This window comes from Theropithecus gelada, chromosome 5 (genome assembly GCF_003255815.1).
Source record: "Theropithecus gelada isolate Dixy chromosome 5, Tgel_1.0, whole genome shotgun sequence".
Lineage (NCBI taxonomy): Eukaryota > Metazoa > Chordata > Mammalia > Primates > Cercopithecidae > Theropithecus > Theropithecus gelada.
In genome coordinates this window covers 69,751,884-69,777,532 of record NC_037672.1, presented here as the reverse complement: position 1 = coordinate 69,777,532, position 25,649 = coordinate 69,751,884, and the positions used below count along the sequence as shown (strand labels likewise).

Genomic DNA, 25,649 nt, shown 5'->3' with positions numbered 1-25,649 from the left:
AACCACAGGAGTGCCTCTGCAAGCCAGTCACTCATTTAGTTTCAGTGCATGACCTCTTCTCTGTTTGCAGTTCTTCACACTTGGCAAAAGACAAGAATTGCATGCTGGCATGCATTCTGCCCAAAGAGGAAACAATACTGGGAGAAGCAGGAAAGAAAAGATCTTTTTTTGGCTTTATAGCTGTCAGCAGTGACTTACACATGGCCTGTTTCATGGGCTACTACAAAAGCAGATGAAAAACCATCCTCATGATTCAGGGTACAACTTCTCACTGGATGACACATGCCGGTGACTGGAGCATATCCTGTAGAGAATAACAATTACTTTTATTTTCATTTTATGAGAAGACTCATTAAGAATTACAACTGGACCTTTGCCTAGGGGAAAAAAAACTAAAAGCCTTTCAGGAAACAGGGGCAGCTTTATTTCCCTACTAGCATTGTGTCACATTCTCTTGGGAAAGCCACAGGTAACGGTCTCTAAAATGATTCACTGTGTCTGCATTTCCTCCTTTCCTAAGGGAAGGAATGGCCCGGGGTTACCATTCTCTTCTGCCCACCAGCTAAGCCCTGTCTTTCTGTTTTAGTAAATGGTCCTTCACATCGTGGTACTGATGAAGGAAGCCAGAAGTTCCATCAATGTTGAAAAGAAAATCATCAGTCTGCTTCTTCCAAAGTCCACATCAGAATTTATTAGATAAATGTAAGCTGACTTTGGAAGAAAGCTCTTTGGCAGCAGTCATTTCTCATGGCATCTCTTTTTTCATTCCAAACAGTTAGTGGAAATCACACTGCATTTTACAGCATCCCCTCCATGCCCCAAATGCACAATCACTATTTTAAAAGCAAGTATAATTTATGATGGTATTTAAGTGGCTTTTAGCATTGAGAACTCCACAGAAGTCACTGGAAGCATCAGAAAGAAAATGTATGCTTGGCCGGAGTGTGGTGGAAAGTGATGGTGGAGAGCTGAACATTTGAACAGACTGCCTGATTTAGGATTGCTTTTTAAAAGTCATGACCTTAAGTATTTTCTACATATTGATGGCAATACCTTGCATTCCAGCAGGTCCAAAGTCTTGCCTCGTTAAAAAAATTGCATGGTCATGGTGTTCAGAGTGGTTGAGATCAGATCTTTGTTGCTGGGACGCCCAGCGACACACATTCTCCAAGCTTCTGGATGGGTTTCCCCTTTCTATGAGGCTGATGGACTAAGAGAAAACAATATGTTAAAGCCACACATGACAATTTCCCAAAGGCTTCGTTTGATAATTTTCTCTGAAGTTGAATTTGAGATTAAAGTATTTAAACAATGATTCAATAATATTTAGGGCTTATTTTGATATTCACTGTGATTTATGAATTCTAAATGCCCATGAAGGGTATTTTAATAATAATTTTACCTGTGTGAAAGTCAAATAATGCCATTTATGAGAATGGTTTTGTTACGTTTGAGAGAGAATCTCACAATTTTACCTGTGGGAAAGTCAAGTGATACCATTTATGAGCATAGTTTTGTTTTGTCTGAGACAGAATCTCACTCTCTCACCCAGGCTGAGGTGCAGTGGCATGATCTGAACTCACTGCAACCTCTGCCTCTCGGGTTTAAGCAATTCTCGTGCCTTAGCCTCCTAAGTAGCTGGGATTACAGGCGCCCACCATCATCCCTGCTATTCTTTTGTGTGTGTGTGTGTGTGTGTGTGTATTTTTAGTAGAGACGGGGTTTCACCATGCTGGTCAGGCTGGTCTGAAACTCCTAACCTCAAATGATCTGCCTGCCTTGGCCTCCCAAAGTACAGGAATGTTTGATACTGCGATTTGCTATTGTGAGGCAACTTAATATTAACCATTTAGGTAATAATTTTAGTAGTCTAAATAATTCCTGGTTCAGCTTAGATTTGAGTTTCATAGAAGTAAGAACAAAAATATTGAGAAAGATTCTGGCATGTTTTTCCAGAGATGTGAATGTATAAAATATTAATTAATTAAGATTTTTTTTTTTTTTTTTTTTTTTTGAGACGGAGTCTCGCTCTGTCGCCCAGCCTGGAGTGCAGTGGCACAATCTCGGCTCACTGCAAGCTCCGCTCCGCCTCCCGGGTTCACGCCATTCTCCTGCCTCAGCTTCCCAAGTAGCTGGGACTACAGGCACACGCCACCATGCCCGGCTAATTTTTTGTAATTTTAGTAGAGATGGGGTTTCACCATGTTAGCCAGGATGGTCTCGAACTCCTGACCTCATGATCCACCCGCCTCAGCCTCCCAAAGTGCTGGGATTACAGACGTGAGCCACCACGCCCGGCCTAGATTTTTGTTTATTTTTTATGATCCAGAATTAATCAACATTTGGGGAGAATATGAATTCTTCCATGAGTTGGCAAGGCTGGTGAAATCTTAGTCTATGGAGAACCATCAAATTACATTAACTTTACACTAAAAAACAAAAAGAAAAACTCCCATTTTTTTAAACTTTACGCTACTGAAGAGGGGTGGACTCTTCCAGTTCTGATATAAGAAAATAAGTTCGTTGAATGTTGCTACCATCACATTAGGGTCAGGAGCTAAAAGTTCAGGAGGAAAAGGGCCCAACCTTCAAGAACCCACTAGCCACACTTCTCAGAGTAGTTCTGATGAAATGAAATTTGAACTTGGAACCAAAAGTTAGTCCCTATTTGACTGACAGGCTGAATTTTGTTACAGTTCAGCAAATGTTATTACCAGTGTTTACATTCTTAATAAAATCAGCTGCCTTTTTTTATATACTGATCACGTGCTTTTCCAAACACATGCTTTAACCACCAATTGGAGGCTGTTATTTCCAGCTGGGGTTAACTCATATTCCTTGTTGGCAATATAAAGTAGGTCAGGCTTATGTGATAAAAGTCAATGACACTCTATCATTATAAAATGATACGTGGATGTTAACTATTTAATGAAATGCAAACACATGGATTTTTCCTATTTCCTAAATGTACAACTTCATTAGTATTTCATAATCAGGAGGATTAATTATGAGAGAGAGATGTGTAATTTTAAAAATCAAGGAAGTTGTTAAGCTAGTTGTTTCCCGTATGTTTCCTCCTTAAAGGAGCTAAAATCAATTATCTTATATGAAATGCCTACAATGTGCATTTTTATCCAACTTTTGCTTTTGAAAAAATTAAAGCTCTTTTAAATGAAAAGCATTCACTGTGCACCTCACTCTTCTTAAGTGGAAAGATATATGTATATAAAACATTGTTTTTAGTGAATCAAGAGAAGATAAAGATCTTTGTCTTTTTTCTTCAATGTACATTCCAAGCACCTAGAAAATATCTGCCACTTAGTAGGCATTCAATGTAATTGCTTCTAATGAATAAATGAAACACACACTCGATGATAACATTAGGCTAAGGAAATTCTCTCTCCTCATAACAGTATCCATTCTTTCCATTCATAAGTCACACCTAAAGTCAGGGTAATTACCTACATCTTTAGACAGAAATAAATAAGCAAATGGAAGCCGCACAGAAATCATTCATCATCTGCTCAAATTTGGAAGTCTCCACTCACGTGGCAGTCTCTTCTCAATTTCAAGCAACTAGGGGTTTATGTGGAATATATCTACGCCTTAAGTTAGACGTAGCTTGAACAATTTAGTCTTCTATTTGCTAACCTAGTCCCTAATGTTTACAATTCATTTTTTAAGACATTTTACCTTTGCATATCCCAGCATTATCATGCGCACCAGGACCACATTTATATGCACTCCGAGGGACTCATCATGGTAAATTTCATTCACCTAGAAACAAAAAAAGATAATTGCTAAAAGAAAGGAAACACTGAAGATTTCATGAGATGTACATATAAGCTGTGTAATCTCCACAAATAGGTAAGTAAATTGCTATTTTTAAATTGAGTTTAATAGCTGAACCCTGAAATGTAGTCATTTACTTTTGGCTTTGGAACAATCTTTGGATATGTAAATTGCTAATTCTGTAAACTCCACAGTAATATGAACGTACAGGATATGCTCAAAAGGGTCTTGTTATACTAGTGCGGTGTTAGAAGGAGTCTACGTGTGATGTAATCCCAATATAACATTAGCCAAAAGCAACCACAGGAAGGTGACTTTGGCAAATCATTTGCTAGCCTGTGAGTTGCCCGCAACCACAGTAAAGGAAAACAGCAAGCATTTGCCTACTGGGGTGCCTCTGTGACAACTAGGGGTGCTACGTCTGGTTGAGAGATCCAATGGCTATGGGGTCTGTGTGCAGGAGCTGTGGTAGTGTATCTGAGAGCCAGCTAGCAAGTGGGGCAGCTGAGGCAACGACTGCTTGAAAGTGCTACAAGATAGAAATCCTCCAATATTTAAGTTACTAAGGAGACTCTACGAGTACCTATCAGATGAATGTCAGCCCTGGATGCAACTCTGAGTCACTGCTTTTTGTTTAATTTTGAAAAATTAGGCTGAAATTTCTTTTCTTTTTTTTTTTTTTCTGAGATGCAGTCTTGCTCTGTTGCCCAGGCTGGAGTGCCGTGGTGCGATCTCAGCTCACTGAAATTTCTAAAAGTGACTCGGTATACTGTAAAATCATAGATGTTGGAGTAAGTGCAATCTCAGAGGTCGCAGTCCAACTCTGTTTTATATAGATGAGGAAAATAAAGCCTGTAGAAATTAACTGACATGCAAAACACACAGTGAGCTATTGGCAGATATGAATCTGAAGTGAACTGTAACTGTATCTTCTCATTAAGCTAGTGCAAAATTAGTGCAAATAAAAAATACTTAGCAACATGGCAAATGTTAGCAGGAAGGAGAAAGGTGGAGTTATCAGGCTAGAATGCAAAGTCCTTGGCTGTCTCCAAAAACAACGACTTGACACTTGTTAAAAAGACTAAAAGAGGGATGAAAAACTAACTGCAACTCAGCTTCAGATCCGGGAGATTTGAACAGTAGGCACAGAAATCTGAAACCTGCACAGAAAAGATAGGCATAATCTCATAAAGAGTGGCTTTAAAAATAAATATAACTCAAGAATGACTGAAGAATGCTCTAAAACAAGAAACTCGCAAATCATAGTATTTTGATTTGCCACACAGACCAGGAAGATTCAACTGAATTGTTTCAAGAATCCAACGTGACTGCACAGAAAACCTTAAAAAAATCAGGGTCTTGAATGTAGACTGAAAGCACACTTATTGAATTTGTAGGAGTCACAAACAAGAAAAGAACAGCAAAGGTGGAAGTAAAAAATCTGGCTAAGCTAGAATATGCTAGAGATAACAAAGTATAACTTAAAAAGAAAAGATGTAAAGTCCTTTTAAGTGGAAAAATGCATGAATATATACACACATACATTTATACATATATACACATGCACGTGCACACACACACATACTCACATACATAGAATGGTAAGACTCAATTTAATACCTGCACAAGATAAGTCAAGCTGTGGAAAAAAATCTGCAATACACACTTGGATTGTGTAAGTGTGCAGGCAGATAGCTCATGCCCAAGTTGTCCCACTCTAGGCTACAGAAAACCTGAAGTATTGAGTGCATTTTTGTGGGCTGTCTTATGACAGAGGTGCTTGACAAAACATGAATATATCATGAGAAGAGCTAACAGCAAGGAGGTCAAAAAATGTGTCTTATAAAGAAGAGTTGGGGAGACATAATGGTTAAAAGCCTGAATGCCCCACATTAATAGTCTCAGATAAATCCTGGTTCAACCCCTCACTGCTTGTGAGACCTTTATTATTCTGAGTCTCAATAAAGCGGACATAATAAAAATAATATCTCATAGGGTTAGGGTGAGAATTAAGAGACTTAACTCATGCAAACAAATTGCTCAAAAATTTTATGAGTGAGAGGGAGGAAGGGGTTTTTAAGGATATTAGAATATGAGAAGTGGAAAAGAAAAACATAGAAGAATTAATAGCTATAGAAAATAAAACTTAAAACCATTCACATTATTAAAGGGGTGAATTTCAGCTTAATATAAAGAAAAAGTGAATGTTAGACCAAAGCTGTTGTTTCTTATGTGCTTTTTAGTCATGGGCTGATTCTCTTATCTTATGCCACACTTCATGCTGCCGAACTGAAAAGTGAATCAACTCTTCCACCCCTCCTCTTCTGGATTCATTATCTGATAACATATCCCTAACTTTATAGTTGCAATAAAAGTTAAAAGTCAACAGCCAGGCCTGTCACCAACACATTCATTCAGAGACTCATGTCTATCCCAAGAGGCTTCTTGTAAGGCAGCTGTTTCAAATTAGAAACATGGCTTTGCACACCACGTTATACCATGTACTTAGTTTAACGAAGTTGAAAGGTAAAATGCACTTGATGTTAAAATAAGGTTGAACAATGTTAGTAAATAAACAAAACTAGATAACAATAAAACAAAACTAAAGAAAAGGAGACAGAAAGAGTGAATTAATTTCTGGAGAAGGAGAAGTAAGAAAGGGTAGGAGGCACTTAAGCCAATGCACATAACAGTGACAGCTACACTGTAACAGATGTAATACATCAATGCTATAGGAAGCTCCTACATCAGAAAGTCTTAGAATAATAAAATGAAGGAGAGATGGGAATAATGACAAATAGCTTGTGATATTTGAGTTAGTATAAAATGTACATATGGTCATCCTAAATTAGTAAATTCATTTGTACTTAGTGAATTACAAATTAACACAGTGTCAAGAAAGTACAATGGACAAAATTATTAATCTCAATAGCAAATGTGATATTATAAAATGAATAAAAGAGCATTTTTAAAATTCAGATTTACCATTCACCAAAATAAAAGTATTACTTAACAAAAGTCACCATTACGCCAGGCTAACTGGAAAACAGGGTGACCCAGTAGAAACCAAAATCAGTCTAAGAATGCTCTGAGTCAGCATGCGTTTTGAGATTCACAAAATACGCATAAATTATCACAGGTAGAAACAATCAAATACAAGGGAATCATATTTTTACATAGTACAAAGTATTCTTTCAATGTGGCAAATAACCAGCTGTCTATACTGTACAAAGCACTGTATCTTATTATTTTGATTTTCAAGGTTTAAAAAAGTTCCTCCATATTATTCACTTCTAAAATATATTTAATAATTTGAGTGCTTTTCATCTTGCCAGGCCCTATCAGTTCCTGAGATGTACTGTTTTTATATTCTGAAATACATAGAGCATGATAAGAGTTGGAGAAATAATATAGCACCATATTATTAGATATTCAAAACCCTGGGTTCTGTTCCCAGCTTGGCCATGAATAAACTGAGTGATCTTTGGTTGGTCATTTAACCTGAGTCTTGCTTTTCTTGTTGACAAACTCTAATTTTACTTGCTTTGTCTGTTTCACAGTGTTGTTGCTCAAAACAAGCAAGATGCCATATAACTATACTCAGCAAAATACAAAGTACTTGAGCACCTATCCCCCATCCATGCACAAAGTTTAAAAAAAAATTGTGAGTGTATTTTCATAATCTACCTGAAAAGTTCAAGAAAAACAATTGCCCTAATTATAGTTTTTCCTGAAAGGGACCTCAAGATTCTTCTATTTGAAATTTGTTAAATCTCAATCTCATTGAAACACCTAGTTTAAATTATCAAGAAAATTATTGGGAAAAATCATTTAAAAGCTATTTCCAGCAGATGGCAGTATGCATGCTTCAGAGAGGCAAAGGACAAGCTGCTTCATACACCTGAATGTGCTTACATACCAGTCAGTATGTCAGTGTTTTTCTATATTTACACATAAATGAAACAATCTCCTTGAAATTAAATAAGGATCGTAAAATATCATAACCTGAGAAAAATGCTACGTTTTAAATGCTTACTCATTTGACTCTTAAGAGCAAAGAAAAATATTGGAAAAAATCATTATTTAGACTTTTTAAAATGTCATCTGATTACAAAATTACATAAGAGGCATAAGGAAATTCTCATGATCTGGCTGTTTTTAACACTCAAATAATATAGAGAAATAACTAAAAGGATATACTAAATTAGCAATTTGAATCTGTCAAGATGGGCTAAATTCTTATTAGGACATTCTTAATAATTCTAAATAATTTCTTATTTATTAAGAAAGTAATTTTACAAGTTTCAGTGAAAAGGAAAGTAACTTTTCTGAAGTAAAAGCAAAATCAACGAAAAGAACAGCTAATAATACAGAGAGCTTATCAGCTTCCAGACACTGCATTAAACACTTTACCTATACTAATTCAAGTAATCCTTGAAATAACTTTAGAGATATTAACTGCATTTTACAAGTGCAAAAGCTCAACATATATTAGAGAGCTCAGAATCCTATAGCGGACCAGAGAAGTTAAGTAACTTGCCTGAGATCACACAATTAGTACACAAGCAAGGGATAAAAATGAGCAGTCTGACATCAGAGTCATAGCTATACCCATTTTGCTGTACTTCCACAGACCTGCAGGCCACAACACTGTCATTATGCATAGGATGTGGTTTTAAATTCATCAATAGTGATTCTCAACCTTTGAGTTTAAGAATATAGTGTGGAAACATATTGAGAAAGAGAATGTAAAATTTGCAGCTTCTTTTCATAATCTTCCTTATGTAAATTTTAAGCAAATGAGGAGTCAGAGTTTAAATTTAATATAAATAGGATTTATTGATGACCAGTATGAGAGTATTCCACAAAATATTGAGAAGAAATAAAGAGGAGCTAGAGAAGAAAAATGAAACAAGAAAAGAAATCAAGGGTGAAATGTACAACCAGTGTTTTGGATTGCAAGAAAAGCAGTCAGCATAAACATTCTAAGTGATGTATTTGACACTGCATAATGCAAACCAAAGTACATCTACAAAAAAAAACTGAGTATCTTTTCACCATGTGAGCCAACCTATTGGACCATGGGTAGATTTTCTGTGAGGTGTTCAGGGTTGAGCCTAGAGTCTTTATTAAATTACTTGAAGAAAGGGGTGAACAGAACATTAATTCAATTTTCAGATGACCTGATATTGGAAGAGTTTGTCAATGATGTGAGGGAGGAAAAGGTAAAATCAAATCAAGTATTCCTTTCCTTGAAATGAAAATTCCTTCCAGGTTTGTTCCCGGACAGGACAAATTCTCCCAGGACATTTCGCTGGCAGGACAATCTGACCTGCTTTGTCTGACTAGCTGATGAACAGCTTTGTCTGTCTGGCTTCAACAAAGCAATACTCATTTTTTGTTCAGATGGGTGGATTAGGTCTTGAAAGGCTGGATAGCTTAGCAGTGGAGAGCATGAGCTCTGCGTTAGACTGCCTGGATTCAATCTTAGTTGTGTGATGCTGGGCATGTTATTTGTCTCTGTGCCTCAGTTTCCTCACCTGTAAACTGGGATAATTACAATATTATCCTCATAGGATTGTTGAAAGGAATAAATGAGTTCATATATGTTCAGTACTTGATGCTTGGCCCTTGCAAGTACAAAAAAAAATAGCTATAATTATTGCTATTATTCATATAGAAGCAAATAAACACCACATATATACAAAATTTTTTTTAAAAGAGACTTTTGGTTAACTGAAAGTAAACAAGTACTGACAAGATAGCCTAAATGATTCTGGCTAGATATAAAAGAATTCTGAAATGGACTGAGAAAAATACTACTCTGTCCACAACTATCTCTTACGTAGGTAAAAGTTCCAAATTCATACCTGGTTGGATTCTCAGCCCCATACTCAATACTCCTTTTCCTCAGAATAAAGAGGTGTCTTCCAATCTGCCAACTCTTCCCTCATCTCCAATCTCATATTAATAATAACTACTGTTTATTGATACTTTTATCAAATATTTATTGAACAGTTGCTATGTGCCCAAATGTTCTAGGGGTGGAGAATGGAATAGTCAATACCTTTAACTCTCTGCTCTTACGAAGCATATATTCTATTGGGTAAAACAGCCTATAGGTAAGAAAAAAATAAATGCAAAAAGACATGCAGGCAATGTCATTTGAAATGGGAATAGGTGTAATCAAGAAAACAAATATATGAGTGACAAGATAGAGGAGGACAAGAGGAGGTGAAGATTGGGTACTATTTGGGATTGGGTAGTCAGGAAAGGGAGACTCATGGACAGGAAGGAATAATTGTGTGACTGTTGAGGGAAAAAACAATCTAGGCAAAGGGAAGAGCAAGTGCAAAAGCTCAACTTATATTAGAGAGCTCAGAATCCTATAGAGGACAGACATTCTCATTGCTACTTTATAAAGAGACTGAGACCCAGAGAGGACACGCAGTGTTTTCCTCAAATGATTAGCAAAGCTCTCAAGTCTATATGATATCAGTGCCTGTTCTCTTTTCGCAAATACCTTGCTCTATGTTGTGTTTTGTTGTTGTTGTTGCTGTTTTGTCATGGTGGAAGCACTGAGTCTCTAGACAGTCACTCCAAAAATCCCCTCCATGCCCCTTGTTTAATTGCTTCCTTCCTAGGGATAGTAACATTCTCAACTTTCTTTCATGGAAAAAAAAAAAAAGAAAAAAAAAAACCTATCTACAATGTTCTGTGGGATGTGGTACTGTTTACCATGATATTCTTCAATGACACTATTCTGATTAGCTCTATAATGATTAGCTCAGCATGATTAGCTCTATTTTCTTTGCCTAACCTTTACATGTCAGTGTTGCTCAAGGTTGGTTGGTTTGTTTTTTGACTGTTCTCTTGATACCTGTTTCCCCTGCAATATTCTCTTCACTGCTGTTTCTTCAACCAATACCTATAGGCTGATAAATTCAAAACTTAGTTTTTTTGTTTTGTTTTGCTTTGTTTGTTTGTTTCTTTTGAGATGGAATTTCACTCTTTTTGCCCAGGTTGGAGTGCAACGGTGTCATCTTGGCTCGCTGCAACCTCTGCCTCCTGGGTTCAAGCAATTCTCCTGCCCCAAGCCTCCCAAGTAGCTAGGATTACAGGTGCACATCACCACACCTGGCTAATTTTTGTATTTTTGGTAGCGATGGGGTTTCACCATGTTGGCCAGGTTGGTCTTGAACTCCTGACCTCAGGTAATCTGCCCACCTTGGCCTCCCAAAGTGCTGGGATTGCAGGCATGAGCCACCATGCCTGGCCCCAAACTTTTATATATCTAACAGTGATTCATCTCTCTCTCATGCGTGAGGGCCATCTGTTCAACTCTAGTAATAGGACTATCTATTTAGAAGCATACCTGGATACCTCATAACACACCCATCTTGTCTCTAAAACCTGTTCTTCTCTTCTAAATATTTTATCCCAATTACAGACTAAATCATCCTTGGTTCCTTCTTCTTCTTCAAGTATTAGAGTCATTCTACTACCAAGTACTGCAGACATCTCTCAAACCTGTCCACCTCCACACCCAGCAGCTTAGTAACCATCCAGCTCATGCAGACTGTTGCAATAACGGGTTAAAACTTTTGTAAATATTTTGTATGTAGGTGATTTGGGCACATTTTAGTAGCTCTCCAGAAAGGAAGATTGTAAGGGTCGATGGTTGTTTTCAATAAACATGAGACTTTCCTTTTATGTGAATTATGTTTTACTTCATTTAAGTATCAAAGGAGCTTTGGAAAGCCCAAGAATAGGCAGTCAGCTGTGAGGCCCTACAGACTCTTGTGTCCTTTGTAACAATGGACACATACCAAAAGCCCAGGTAGAATTGTTTACCTTTCCTCAAGATTGAGAAAGATAGGTTAGCATAGGATGCTATAAACTTTGTCTGTGTTTTACAACCCGGGAAAATATAAAGGCTGGAATAAAGTAAGGAAGGATAAGGTCAGTCTGATATCTGTAACCTAAGAAACAAGGATGTGTGAATTTCAGGAAGGGAATTTGAGGCTGCAAAAGCAAATGGGGGAAAGGAAGAAGAAACTGAGATGTTTCAGTAAAAATCTAAGGGACCTCTTAATCGGCAATACTGTGCGGATGTTGTGTTATGTTAAGGTAGCATGTGATGTGGGGACTTACTTCTAGAGTGATAGATTCAGGATATTCCTGGGAAGGTGAGTATGTTTTTATAAAAGGCGGCTGAAGCGACTTGTGCTTGCTGCAATCTATCTCTGTGATCTGGTATGTTCAATCCACATCGGGGAAATTAAGACAGTTTGTTGAGGGAGGGAAGTATAGTGTACATAACAAGGAGTATGGACCTAGATAGACACTATGAACTTAGAAACTATGTGTCTGTGTTCATAGCATAGTGTCTAACAGAGTCTCTCTCCTCCAAATAATTCTAATAATGCATCTCTTTCTAAAACACGGACTGATCAAGTCACTAATCTTCTTAAAAACCCTTTATGACTCTTCTTTGACAAGATGAAATTCAAACTACTGAGTATGGCACTTATTATTTTCTAAAGTTAGCCCCAGCTTCTCTTTCCAGTCTCCTCATCTGCCATCTCCCCTAAATACGTTTTAATTTTACCATGCAGCCAATCTAGAGTGGCTCCAAAGACTCCATGAACTAACACTTTTAGTATCTTGTTACAAGCTGTTCCCCATCTTCCAAAAACCTCTCTCCCCTTTTTCTAGCAGGAAAATGCCAATTGAGTTGGAAAAGTCCAACTCAAATGACATGTCCTCTTATGAAGATTTCAATGGCCACTGGCATTATTTGCCAAACCATATCCTCTCTTTTTCAATTCATGTTTACATAGTACTTTGCAACTGAATCTCTTGAAGATTAATATATTTTATAGATCTCTATCACATTGTATTATCATTTGTTGATTGGTTAATTTTACCTGCTACAATTAGTTCCTTGTAGAAAGGAGCTATGTTTTATTAATTTTTGTCTCCCAATAATTTAATAGGACCTTGCCTATGGTAGGTTATATGTGCTAGGTGAATAAATGCCTAGAGGACTGATTTGAATTCAAATGTAAGAAATGGATTATTGATAATGACTCAGAACAGAAAACTGCTACATGATATGCTAAGGTTACATGAATATGTATACTTTCCAGGTAAATCTGCATTGCACTCACATTCAATGTTTTCAGAAAAAGTTAAAAAATCAAAAGTAGTGTATTTATATAACCATCGTTAAGTAACCAGTAACCACATATATTTGCTGCTAACTCTTGAATAAGTCCATTAATACTTTTTAAGGGCCAGGGTACTTCTGTGGAGTTTATATTTTCTTTACAAATATTGGTTAGGGAAGCTTGCCCTGTTCAGATAACCCATTTATGCTGGTTCACTGTCCATTGTAAATAGCTAATTTCAATACACAAAGAAATTGATGAATTCACTCAATAATTTATAATTTCTTAGAAGTCCAAGACTGTTTCTTTGTACTGGGAGGCACTCTTTTAAATGAACTGCTTTCTTATCATTTAATAAATCCTGAGATTAAGGCATAAATTCTATTATTTACAGGACTCTAAAAATGTTAATAGGCACATTAGACCCAGAAGACCATTTCATAGATCTTAGCAAATAAAAAAAGATACCTTTGACCTGTCACAGACAGCAGAGTGTTGCTGATGGAAAATATCTGGCACATTGAAAGAAAACAACCTACCCTCTTAAACATAAAAATCTGCCTCATCATCCTGTTAGAATCTTAAACAAGATTGCTAGCTGGTTTGATTCAATCAAGTAACTAACTGAATTCTCATTTCAAAGACTTGAGTTGTATGACAAGACACAGAAACAGATAAAGGAATCAGAGTTTTATCTAGCAAGAGATATATAAAATGACTCAACTTTGTAATGAGAGGCAGTGAAGTTTGGGGAGGAAGAGCTTCAGGCTCAGAAGGCAGATATAGATCTGGGCTCAGGTCCTGACTCTGCCATATTAGCTGTTTGACCCTGGGAACATCACCTAACTTCTTTCAGCTTCAATCTCTTTATTTGTAAACTGGGACTAAGGCCGAACGCATCCTAGAGTTGGAAAGTATTAAATAATTTATGTAAAGTATTTATCAGAGTTTCAGGCACAAAGAACTAAAATGTTAGTAGTATTATCCTTCACTGTTAACATTAAATCTTTATTTTGAATCTAGATGCAAAACTAGATGATTTCAAGTACCTTCAAAGATTTCATCACTAACCTTAATTCTCCACAATCTATTTTCTTCATTGACCAACTCATCCACATAAATGGAACCATTAACAAACAGAATGTTCAAGCCAAAAAAAGTATAAATTATGGTAGATTCATCTCTTTCCCTCAGCCCATGGATTCAGTAACAAATCCTACTGATTTTACCGTAAACCACCTATTATTACTGCAGTCTTCATTGTCTAATAAACCATCCTCTCTTGCCTAGACATTTATACTCACTTTCCAGTTGCGTCTGTCTTCATTGTCCGTAGGCCTCTCCAATTTTTCTTTACAAGACGGAGAGAAGCAGGAACCGACCCTCAAAGGCTTTTATTTTGTACTTAATACTGCATTCAAGCTCCTCCCATGACCTGAAAGATGCTTGCCTTCTTCTCCTAGCTCTGCCTGACTCCTACACACTAAACTTGAGCCACGATGACCTTCTTTTAGTTACTAAAACACATGCCCTTATTAAATGGCTGGATCTTTTACATTAAGTCCCAATTTAATAATCAGTTCCTGAAAGAAGGTTTTCTTAATCAAAATGTCTATGTATAACCTCTATCACCCATTTGCTCTGTTATTCTCTTTCCCGGCAAACTGTCAGTTCCTTGCATAGTTCTTATGTAGCCTATGATGTAATTATTTGATTTCTCCACCAGTCTATAATCTCGCTGAGATCAGGAAATAAGCTTATTTTGTGTTAACCACCATATACCTGGTATATAGCATTAAAATATTTATTAAAAGGCTGAATCAATCAAAATTTTATTGCATGTCTACCACATGGCAGACACTTTTTGATATAATTATGAGGCTTAATAATATACAGTAACTGTACTCAAGGAACAATCAACCTATTAGAGAACTGCTCCTGTTGAGGTTTGGGTTGATAATTATGGACCATGTCAGGAAATTAAAACTTTAAAAACTCTACTCTCTTGAAGCTTGGTGAAGGATTCAGGCAAGCTCCAAGAGGGTCAACAATTTTTTATCATGCTTATTGGAATATTCCCAATACCTAAAATAGGCCTTGCACATGGCAGACGATGCGTCAATATTTATAGCATGAGACATGCCCCAGAGCTGAGAACCACTTTCCCAGCAAGTCAACCATCTTACAAGATAGCAAAACTATAAACATTTCTTAATATAACAAGATATGATATGGAATCCTAAGGCTTAACATATATGACAAATCTCTTATTTGAAACATTAAAACATTGGATAGGTTCATATCCATGTGTTTCTTCTTCATATAGGAAGCTTGGTGAAATGTCAAGATCTACAAAATAGAAAGAGGTTAAACAAAAGCAGATGGAAGACATCTGATTATTCTCTCCACTGCTTCACAAAGGTGTGGGGATGAGTTAGAGGGTCTCCTTCCTTTCTTGGGAAGTTATATCGAAATCATCTAGGGCCTGCTCAAACTTGTTCACTTGGCCCTCAAGCCTCCAGAGAAAAGTGTTAACATAGTGAGCTACCTTTCCTGTATCCAAACATTTGCATGGCAACACCTACAGAATTTTGCCTCATTCACACGCACAGTCATCACTGTCATTAGGAAATACGGCCCTGAAATAGATTAAATATATTTGTATCCAAAAAGTGGACAACTTGCATGGCTAATTTAAAATAGCAGATAAACCAAAGAGATTTAACATTACTGCTGACATATAATAGCAAATACTGTGTTTTAAGTGTTCTCATTACGCTTAAATTATGATTGAGTTAAAATTAAAAATAACTTAAACATTCTAGGCCAGTTTCTCTTCCCAGTAACACTGTCTTTTTTTAATGATTAGCTTTACAACCTTATCATTACTTGAGACTGTTTTATGAACTGTAAATAATTTTTTAAAATTTAGCTAAATTTTATTAACATTTTAAAAGTCTCCTTTTCCTCTGAAAAAATTGTAATAATTTCCATTTTGCAATATAGTTGGAAAGAATATATGATACACAATAATTGATAATTTATTTCTTAAACACTGCTCCCATTATATCATTGCATTTGCCATCTATTTCCTCTTGTTTTGAGTCCAAAATTTCTGACTCCCTCCCAAGATTGTTCCTGATCTACCTCTACATTATTTATATACATTTGTCTTCTTTCATTAAATATACATTTAACACTTAATACACGAGCTCTTTTCAATAAAAGCATGACACAACAAATATAACCTCTTTAAAAGGGAGTCCCGTTTAAATTAAGGTGATAACTCTGAAGCAAATTACTTGGACCTAAAAGTATTCCCTTAATTCAGGAACTACCATCTGGGTTCTGATATGGAAATGAAACTGACAACCAGGTAAAGGGAAGAGCACATCTGCTGAGTAGTCAACCAAGGCAAAGTTGACAAACCATTTTAAAGGACAGCAAGATCTTTTCTCTACCATAGGGATACCTTTCATCCTAATCAATGCAGAAAGATAGAACTGTTTTTGCTGTTAGCTTTCTTCTACAGTTTCTCTCCAGGACCCTATCTGACATTTCATCTAAGTCTCTATGTCTATGTAGGCCTCAAGCCTGGTGAGTCATAATTTTAAATGACCATGAGAAATCATAAAGCATGGCCAGCACAGGAGATAGTTATTTGAACATTGTTAGAAAAAAACTGAATGTTCCTGGTCTTGAATTTCCATGAGTTAGCTTCATTAGGGTATCATTGTCGGTTTCTCTTTCTGCTTCTCATTCTCATTTGATCATGAATTACAGGAAAAGGAAAGAGCCCGCTCAGGTCAGTATTTTGGGTCTGACAGGCTACAACAAGGCAGTGGGTATGGAGGAGAGGGAAGACTTCAGTCTTCTGTCTGTCTTGGCTAAAGTTGTCCACCTGACACCAGAGGGAAAACCTGAAATTATACAGTTGGAGAGTGATGGGAGTTGGGAATAAGACTAATTTAGAACAAGGTTTCTAAATCTCAGCACTGTTGACATTTTGGGCCAGATAATTAAAAATTCTACGCTGTGTAGGGCTGTCTGTTGCGCTGTAGGATGCTGAGCAGCATCCGAGGCCTCTCTCACTATTAGCAGTAGCATTCCCCTCCACCCCCGCCCCAACCACCAGTGATAACAATAAAAAAAAAGTCTACAGACATGGCCAAATGTCCCTGGGAACTGACATGGACACAAATGTATCTTCAGTTGAGAACCTGATTTAGAATAATGAAAACCTTGTGACTATACACTTAAGTATATGCAATTGTATGTGCAATTCAGTTCTCATTATTAATAAAACTATTTCATTCTTCATCTGTGTGATTTCCATGTCTTTCAGTTGGTCATGAAGTTGGAGAGGGAAGGGGACAAGTGTTATTCTCACCTCTCCAAATCTCTTACCAATACTAATTACTTAAAATGCAACTAATATATTAAGTTTAAAAAAATTATTTTCTCTCTCATAGCTCCATTCTCTGATACTCTATTTATTTTAGAAAAATTTGTATTTGAGACAGAATCTTAGCCTATTATCCATTTTTTAAATAGATTTAAGAACAAAAGTCTTCTTGACTGTTTTTAAAACATAAAATGCATCACTTTGTTATTCCTTTGACACTCTCAAAATCATACTTACTACTTACTGTCTGGTGAATATACTGTAGCCATTCCTACATAGAAACCCTTCACATTTTCACATGTCCTTCAAAAAACACAAACAAGGCAAACAAAAAACAACAAAAATAGGAAAAGAAATCTCTAAAAGCAGTTTAACTCCTAACTTCTTGATGAATTACATAACTAATAAACTTGTTGAATCTTTCAAGTTTATATAATGATGAAAACTAAGTCCCAGAAAGAGACATGATTTGTCTAAGGTCACAAAGCCAACTAGTAGTATGACTAAAACTAAAGCCTTACCCTCCTAAATTCCAATTTAATAATTTTATCATTTAATGTTTGGATAACTATGGTCACATCTCCATTTGCTAAAGTGTTATAGCATTTATGATATACTGCCTATAATATGACTTAATAATAGCATAACTTTTATTGTTTAGGTTCTTTTTCCTTCTAATTTTCCCATGTATTTATTTTTTCTCCTCTAATAGTTATAAGTTCTATGAGGACAAGAAACATATCAAAATTTCTGTTGCATTACTCCAAAAGCCTTCTTATTAGGCACATTTGCGGGCCAAATAAGTCTGTACTGATTGTCTTCCAGATACTAGAAAAAAGTAGCCCAGGGACATAATGAATGACATAAGAATAACATCTCCATAGGAATTTTGAAATTTTAGATCACTTACAAAGTAAAATTTGGTATAGAGAACTAAAATATGATTTTCTATTTGTGCATATGAATATGGCACTGTAAATAATGGATGACTTGTATTTACTCACTTCATCCTCTCAACATCCCTATTATTTTTCTCAATATGCTGATAAAGAGACAGAAGCAGGACAGAGAGTCCAAGAAGCATGCCAAAGTTACACAACTAGCAAAAAGTTAATAGTCAAAAGGTTAATACGAAAAGTTCATTGTCAAGAGTTGAAAACATTCATGTGATTCACAAAGGATGATCGTCTATACACATCTATTGCCAAGGCTAGTAATTTGTTTTCTGTGTGTTGTTTGGTCTTCATAACAGAAATTAGTGCCAAGAACAAATAAACATGTGTTTGAATTTCTGTACTAATTTTCTTTTTCACAGAGACATGGTATAAGTGTAATTTTATAAATTGCTATCTCAATAGACCAAAATATTATTAACAGATATTAGCATAAATAAAATCATGTTTCATGAAATTAATAATTTTTCTCCTTCAGTACAATTGCTTGAAATCTAATCTTAAGCATGGGGGAAAGAGGTAAACTATAGATATCCAAGAAATTATATTAAATATCAAAAGTTGTGCGAGGGGGAGGGTGTATTGAGAGAAAGGGAAAGAAAACAGAGCATAGGCTTAGGTAATAAATTTGCAAGATCGATATAACATGTATTATTGGCATGAGGTAAAATATATAGAGTACATCAACATCTCAATTATCTTTTACAAGTAGGTGGTTTACATGTTATTATTTCTCCTCAATTGTTCTCTGCCAATTTAAAAAGAAAGAACGCAGGTTTCAGGATATTGACAAAATTTCTTCTGAATCTGATTAAGGTTCATAAAGGAGAAATAAAGATAACTTTAAAGAGACCATTAGTGGTTGCTGTGCAGCACTGTGCCAATAGTTGTATGCTTGGTATTAATAAATACATTACCTTTGGTCTTATAATGTTGAAAAAAATCACATTTGTTCAAAAGCTGTAACAACAAGAATCCACAGAGTTACCAGGCATAAATCATTCTACATCATCCTGTGAAGCAGAGTGATTCTAGAAAGAACTATTTTATCCTCCATGGGCCACATCAAAGCAGATGGACAAAGTCCTGTGAGTTTTGATTATCCCCAGAGCAAAATAAAAATTACAATTCATGGTTTAATTCCATATCATTATGGCTTTTTAAATTTATGATTCCCCCTTGACAACAATGGAAAACTACTTGATCAACCAAAAGAAACTTTTGCTTCATGCTTCCTTTATTTTAGAGTTCTTGTATTTTAAATATGTAGCTCAATAATTTAAATGTAATGCCATCATGTACATATTTTGGATGCAGGGCACAGTCATGGAAGTTCTCACACAGATTGCCAAAGGGTACCAACAAATAAGAGAAGTGAATTAAAAGATCAAAAAGCTTTAAAAAGGAGTCACTACTCACAATGTTCATCAGGGTCAGGAGGTAGTTTTGGACATGCTCTTTGCCATGGAAACGGACCACAGAGTCATCCACTCCCAGCAGTACCTCGATGTTGTAATCGTTTTCTCCCGCGTGTCTACGGCGTCTCATTGTTTCATTCAGTTGCTGGTGGATGTTGCCATAAACAGTACCTAGATCATCAAGGCCTTCCAGGTCTGACTCTATTAAGAAACAAAAGGAATCAGGAATTTCAGTTTCCCCAATTGGCCTTCCAATAACTTCTTAGAAGAAAAGAATTTTCTCAGGGGCCTATCAGTATCATTCATAATCACTGAGATGCTACTTTTCAGTTTATTCCTTAAATAATATGCATATGCATATGACCAGACAGACCTGCTACAAATTCAACATAGAACAGCAACACTGAGGGTAAAATCATATTATTATACAGGGAGCGGTGCCATCATGGCAGACTGACTATTCTGTAAGGATAGAAGTGGTTCAGTTTTTCTCCCAGCAAAGAGCCAAGGCAGTGGGGGTGTAGAATACAGGCTGGCTATGTAGTTATTAAATACATTGACATTACAAATAAAAATAACTCCAGTATGTTTACAACGATTAAGTTACCATAACCATGGAGTATAGAATTTGTGTCACATAAATTTAAATTGCTCCTCTTTCCAGTAACCTTAATTTAAAAATCAAATTATAGCATGGCAACACAACAGCATCTAGTAATATGATTATCAGTCACTATGTATTGCTTTATTTCTTCTGAGTATGGTTTTCTAGTGAATGCTGCTAGTGAAGAAGTGGATATACAGGGTATATACTATAAACATATGTGTGTGTGTGTGTGTGTGTGTGTGTGTGTATGTGTGTGTGGATAAGATAGTATATCACATACAGGGTACATATTATATACATATGCCAATAAAATGTACATATATGTGTGTATGCAGGGATACACAGGAAAACTTTAGTGCTCCACATTTGTACTGGCCATCATTTGGATGGCAAGTCATTTCAGCTGCTATTTATCTAAGTCTGAGATATCAAAGTAAGAAGTCAGTCAGAAAATAACTTATATTCAAAGAAAATTAAAAGTAAAAATCATTTCTTATTTAATGCAGTTCAAGAAACTTACATTTTTTTACTTTCCAGATGAACATTTCGCACGCACATACACACACATATACATACACACATGCCTATATACATGGAAAGAAAAAGTGAGAGAGACATCATCAGGTTTTAATGACCTCAGTTATCTGTTTTCAGATGACTGTATTTTTTTAGAAAAAAGTTCTAGTGAATTAAAAAATAAAATCTATCATTTGGATTAAAATTAGAGATTATTCAAAACTGCTGGTACATAAAAACAAAAAATATATTCATCCCCATTTCAAGTATATAAAACTCGGAAAGGATTTTATTTTATAAACTGCCTTGATGTCTAAAACAACCACATATCTAAAAACAAGTTTGACAGAACCAGCTCTGACTCATGCTTTATATGATGGTTTATTTCTTGCGGCACTGGGGCTTGTTAGTCATTTGAGCCAGCATCTAACACTAATAAATAGGTATTCTCCTCTCCGCCTTTGTGGCTTTAATAAAATTAAGACAGGGGAAAAATAGGTGTCTCTTGGCCAGGAAGATTGATGACCAAGCCCTAGCCACAAAGGATTAGAAGTAGTGAAAGTACAGATCCTACTCACACTTTTTCTACCTTTAAAAAATATACAGAAACACCAACACCCTCCCTTACAAGTAGGGGGACATGCTCTGAATGTGACTACTCAGGTTTAAAAGCTCTACTTTAATTCACTTTGACCTAAGCCCAACTGCTAGCTCATTAGCTGGGAAAATTCTCCTCACCAAGGAATTACATTGGTTCCACAACACATAAATAACTCTCACCATCATCCACATCAAACAGAAAGCTTTCCTCAAAAGTTTTCAAGAGCTGCAAACCCTCACTGAGGTCAAGAGACGACTACACCTGCAAATAGCTTTACTATTCAACCTCAAGTCTTTTTCACACACTTGAGAATGTGAAAGGTTGTGATAGCTAGTGTACAAATATAGGAAATTCAGACATGAGCTCTCAATTCTAAAAATGGCTCTTTTTGGCAGAACGCTCAGAGAAAACGTCCAATGGAAATATAACAGCAATGTTATTATATCATGAAGCCTGATGTGTGAATGAAGTAGGCTGAATACTTATTTCAGAAAGGCAGTTCATTCTGCTTTAACACACCTTTGGTTTGGCCTTTGCAAGTCTCTTTAAATAGGTAGTTTTCTGGTAAGGAAACAGAATCTCTCTTTTTATTGCATAAGAAACCTGGGAAAGAAGAAGGAAGCCTTTGAAAATCAAGAATAATTTGTCCCTACTTTCCCCCATGCTGGGCAGTGTTCTTTCCATGTTTCCTAAAATGCACAATATCAAATATTTCAAAGAAAGACAGTAGGATAGCTTCTGGCACTTTTTACTTATACTCATCATTATAATTACAGACAGCTCTGAGGCTGTGAAATATCTTCATTCATAATGAATTTGTCTTAGTAAAACTGCAAAATTATGGCAAAGCTATGACAATAATAGCAACTGACATAGTTGACTCCATCTTGCTTCTAACCTCCAAGCTGTTCTTGGTTATTTCTGGGCATAGGTCAAACTAACTGAGAGGAATTTAGTTTGTAGTTTAACTTTAAAGCAAGGATGACCATAGCCCTTCCCACAACTAAACTGCCTTTGTAAAACTAATGAAAGGCCACTAGGTTAGGATTATGAATGAGGTATGAATTCTTTTAAGATACAGGCATAATAAAATGATAAACTGCTATTGTTCCAGAGGTCACAAGATTGGAAACTTCCCCAATTACTTCTTTGTTTTGTTTTGTTTTGTTTCAGACAGAGTCTCGTTCTGTCACCCAGGCTGGAGTGCAGTGGTGTGATATCGGCTCACTGCAACCTCTGTCTCCCTGGTTCAAGTGATTCTTGTGCCTCAACCTCCCAAGTAGCTGGAATTACAGGCACACACCACCATGCCCAACTAATTTTTTTTTTTTTTTTTTTTGGTATTTTTAGTAGAGACAGGGTTTCACGCATTGGTCAGGCTGGTCTCAAACTCCTGACATCAGCGATCTGCCTGCCTCAGCCTCCCAAACTGCTGGGATTACAGGTGTGAGCCACCACACCTGGCCCCAATTACTTCTATAGATAGCACCACCATTGTGGAACCTAAGACTGATCTTTTGAGATATTTTTCAGCCTGTGCATTCTGGCAACCTACTGACCCCACCCAAATGCATGACTCATGACTCAGCTGGTACTGTGGCCCCCACCAAGAGGTGGACTCAGCATATGAGGACCATTTTCCAACACCTATTGAAGCGGCATTGTTGTCTGGGGTAAAGACCCGAGGTTTGTCATCTTGCACCAAGGAAATTCAGTATGCGGACACACACAAGAAGTGGGTTTAGGAACAAACATTTAATAGGCAAAAGAAAGAAAAAGGAGAACAGCTCTCTCTCCTGTGAGAGAGAAGAGCACCCAAATGGGGTTTCCAGCCCCCAGCAGAGTACACTGGATTTTACAGACAGGCTGGAGATAGTAATGTCTGATTTACATAGGGCCCACAGATTAGGTGGACCAGGTGTGACAGTTACATAGCATGCGGGGAAGCTGGCCGTCCCATCCTAATCTTATTATTCAAATGGGCTTTCCACTTGGCCAGTGCCATGTTCTCTCCTCCTTACTGTACATGTGGCTGGCAAAGAGAAGGGAAGATGGAGCTGCCATGTTGGACGTGCCTAGCCCCCAGTTACCCCCTTTCCTATTGGCACAACTGCCAGCGTTCACCTAGCAAGTTTCTAGCTTGCCTTTCTATGTCTGCAGCTCGATTTTACAGGCTGCTCTTTGTTAGAAAAAAAAAAATGATTTGGGGCTACTTTTCATTAAAAGAAAAATGTTACCAAGAACTTCCCTACCCTCACTATCCACCTAAATAATTTCTTCTTTACTCCTATATCACTATGATCGTGTCTCCAAACAATCAGCAGCACCCATTCCTTAGTCCCCTGCCTACCAAAATATCTTTGAAAAACCCTAACCGCTGAGCCTTTAGGGAGAAGGATTTGAGTAATAACTCCACTTGCCATGTGGCTTAAATGGTGCTAGCTGAGTTGGGCAGCAGAGAGTGACTTATGTGACAACAGAATTAGCAGAAAAAAGGAAAATCCAGGTTACACAGAACTTTCTAACAGGTGTGTTCTCAATTGAGCATTCAAAAGGAAAAAAAAAGGCCCTGCAAGAGGCAGAGCAGTGTTATTAATCTCATGCTTCATTCCAAAAGGATGATGCTCACAGTGCTTTTTAAGCTTCTCAGAAATATCAAAGGCAATCCCCTCTTAGTTATTAGAGTAAGTTTTCTTTTTTAAAACTTTTTGGGAAAAAGTATGTTTCTGAAGTTTACCTTAGGAATTACTGATGTACATTAATTACTATTTTGGAAACATTTTAATTGTATCCTTTTGTGCACCCCCTAGTTTCCCAATTGCTGTATATGAATTTGCAGAAGTGATCATTTTACTATAAGGCCTATTTTATCAGAATGAATTTTTGAGGGGCATATAGATGTTCAATCAAGTAACAATAAAAATTGTCATTTTTAGTGTTAAGTATAGGATTATCAGTGTTAAATCAGAATTTTGAACTTACTAGACAGAAAAAGTAGAATATAACTTTCTTTGCTGATTATGGACACTAAGGCTTGAAACATTTTTAGGAGAATGACATGTTCATATGCTTAATCATGTTTATAGGAAATCAAAGTATAGGATTAGTGAAATTGCTCCCCACCCCAGAAAAAAAAAAAAAAAATTCCTATGGTCTGAAAAAGGACAGGAGATGAAGGTAAAATTAGAAAGGTATAAGTTCTGAATCTAATACAAATACATTCAGGGTTGGAACACAATTATAAGCATACTGTGATAAAAACCATCTACCCAATATTCATTCTTTCTTCCCTAAGGAGCAGAATGTTAATGTTATTTGAAATAATAATAAACCCAGCAAAAAGTCACTCCAATCTCCCTGTGACCAAGGGTTACATGTGACTAAGTATAAGCCAATGAGATCTAAGCAGAAGTATTGCTTATATCTTGATGCTTATGGCTCCTCAAATGAAGACAATTCATTCCAGTAGGAGCACACTCCTTTGGCCCTCCATTCAATCACTCAATATTCCCTTCTGCTTCCTAGAATGTGGACTTGATGTCTGCAGCTCTATGGGGTGATCTTAGGATCAAGGGACATGCTGAATAGAGGAGGGTCTGACACTTTAAAGGAGTGTGACTCCTCAGTGACTGTAGACTCACCATACCAGCCCCGGATTACCTAAAAACAAACTTCATTACATACTAGAGGTAACACTTTCATCATGTTTAGGTCACCCTTCTAATGAGTTTTCTCTTGTATGCCACTGAATCTAGTCCTAACATACATGACACTAACAAATTTTAATTTTGTTGACTAGGTTCTCCCAGTACTCTTACTCCCTATGAGAATGCAAGCCAATTTTCACGTGAATAAGTGAAGAATAAAATAAGATTCATGTTACCAAAATGTACCATAGTAGCATTCTTTGTAGTGCATCATTTCAGAAAATGAGAAAGCATCATATTGTTTTACAGTAACAATTAATACAGAATGAGGCTCTATGTAAAAATCTTGCATTCTTTGTGAACAGAATACTGTTATGAAATGAAGTAACTGGAATACTACAGGTTGGATTCTGGATTTTCCAAGAGTAGGTGGAGATCCTATAATCAGCGCTAAAAATAAGCATAAATTCCAACAAATGTCATCTGTCAACATCAGAAGCAGCGAGCAGTTAACTTAAATAATTGTGTTAACCTGTT

At 36.5% G+C, this 25,649-nt stretch overlaps 1 protein-coding gene across 1 annotated transcript in view; it reads right to left on the bottom strand.

Moving 5' to 3' along the window:
- The window catches only part of ADAMTS3 (ADAM metallopeptidase with thrombospondin type 1 motif 3), a 281,280-nt gene that overhangs the window by 38,280 nt on the left and 217,351 nt on the right, over positions 1 to 25,649 (bottom strand). The window contains exons 5-8 of the mRNA XM_025385984.1: positions 19,743 to 19,942; positions 3,694 to 3,777; positions 1,054 to 1,210; positions 199 to 304 (exon numbers count right to left, since the gene is read on the bottom strand). Of these exons, the coding sequence (XP_025241769.1) occupies positions 199 to 304; positions 1,054 to 1,210; positions 3,694 to 3,777; positions 19,743 to 19,942 (547 nt within the window). The remainder of the gene's footprint in view (positions 1 to 198; positions 305 to 1,053; positions 1,211 to 3,693; positions 3,778 to 19,742; positions 19,943 to 25,649) is intronic.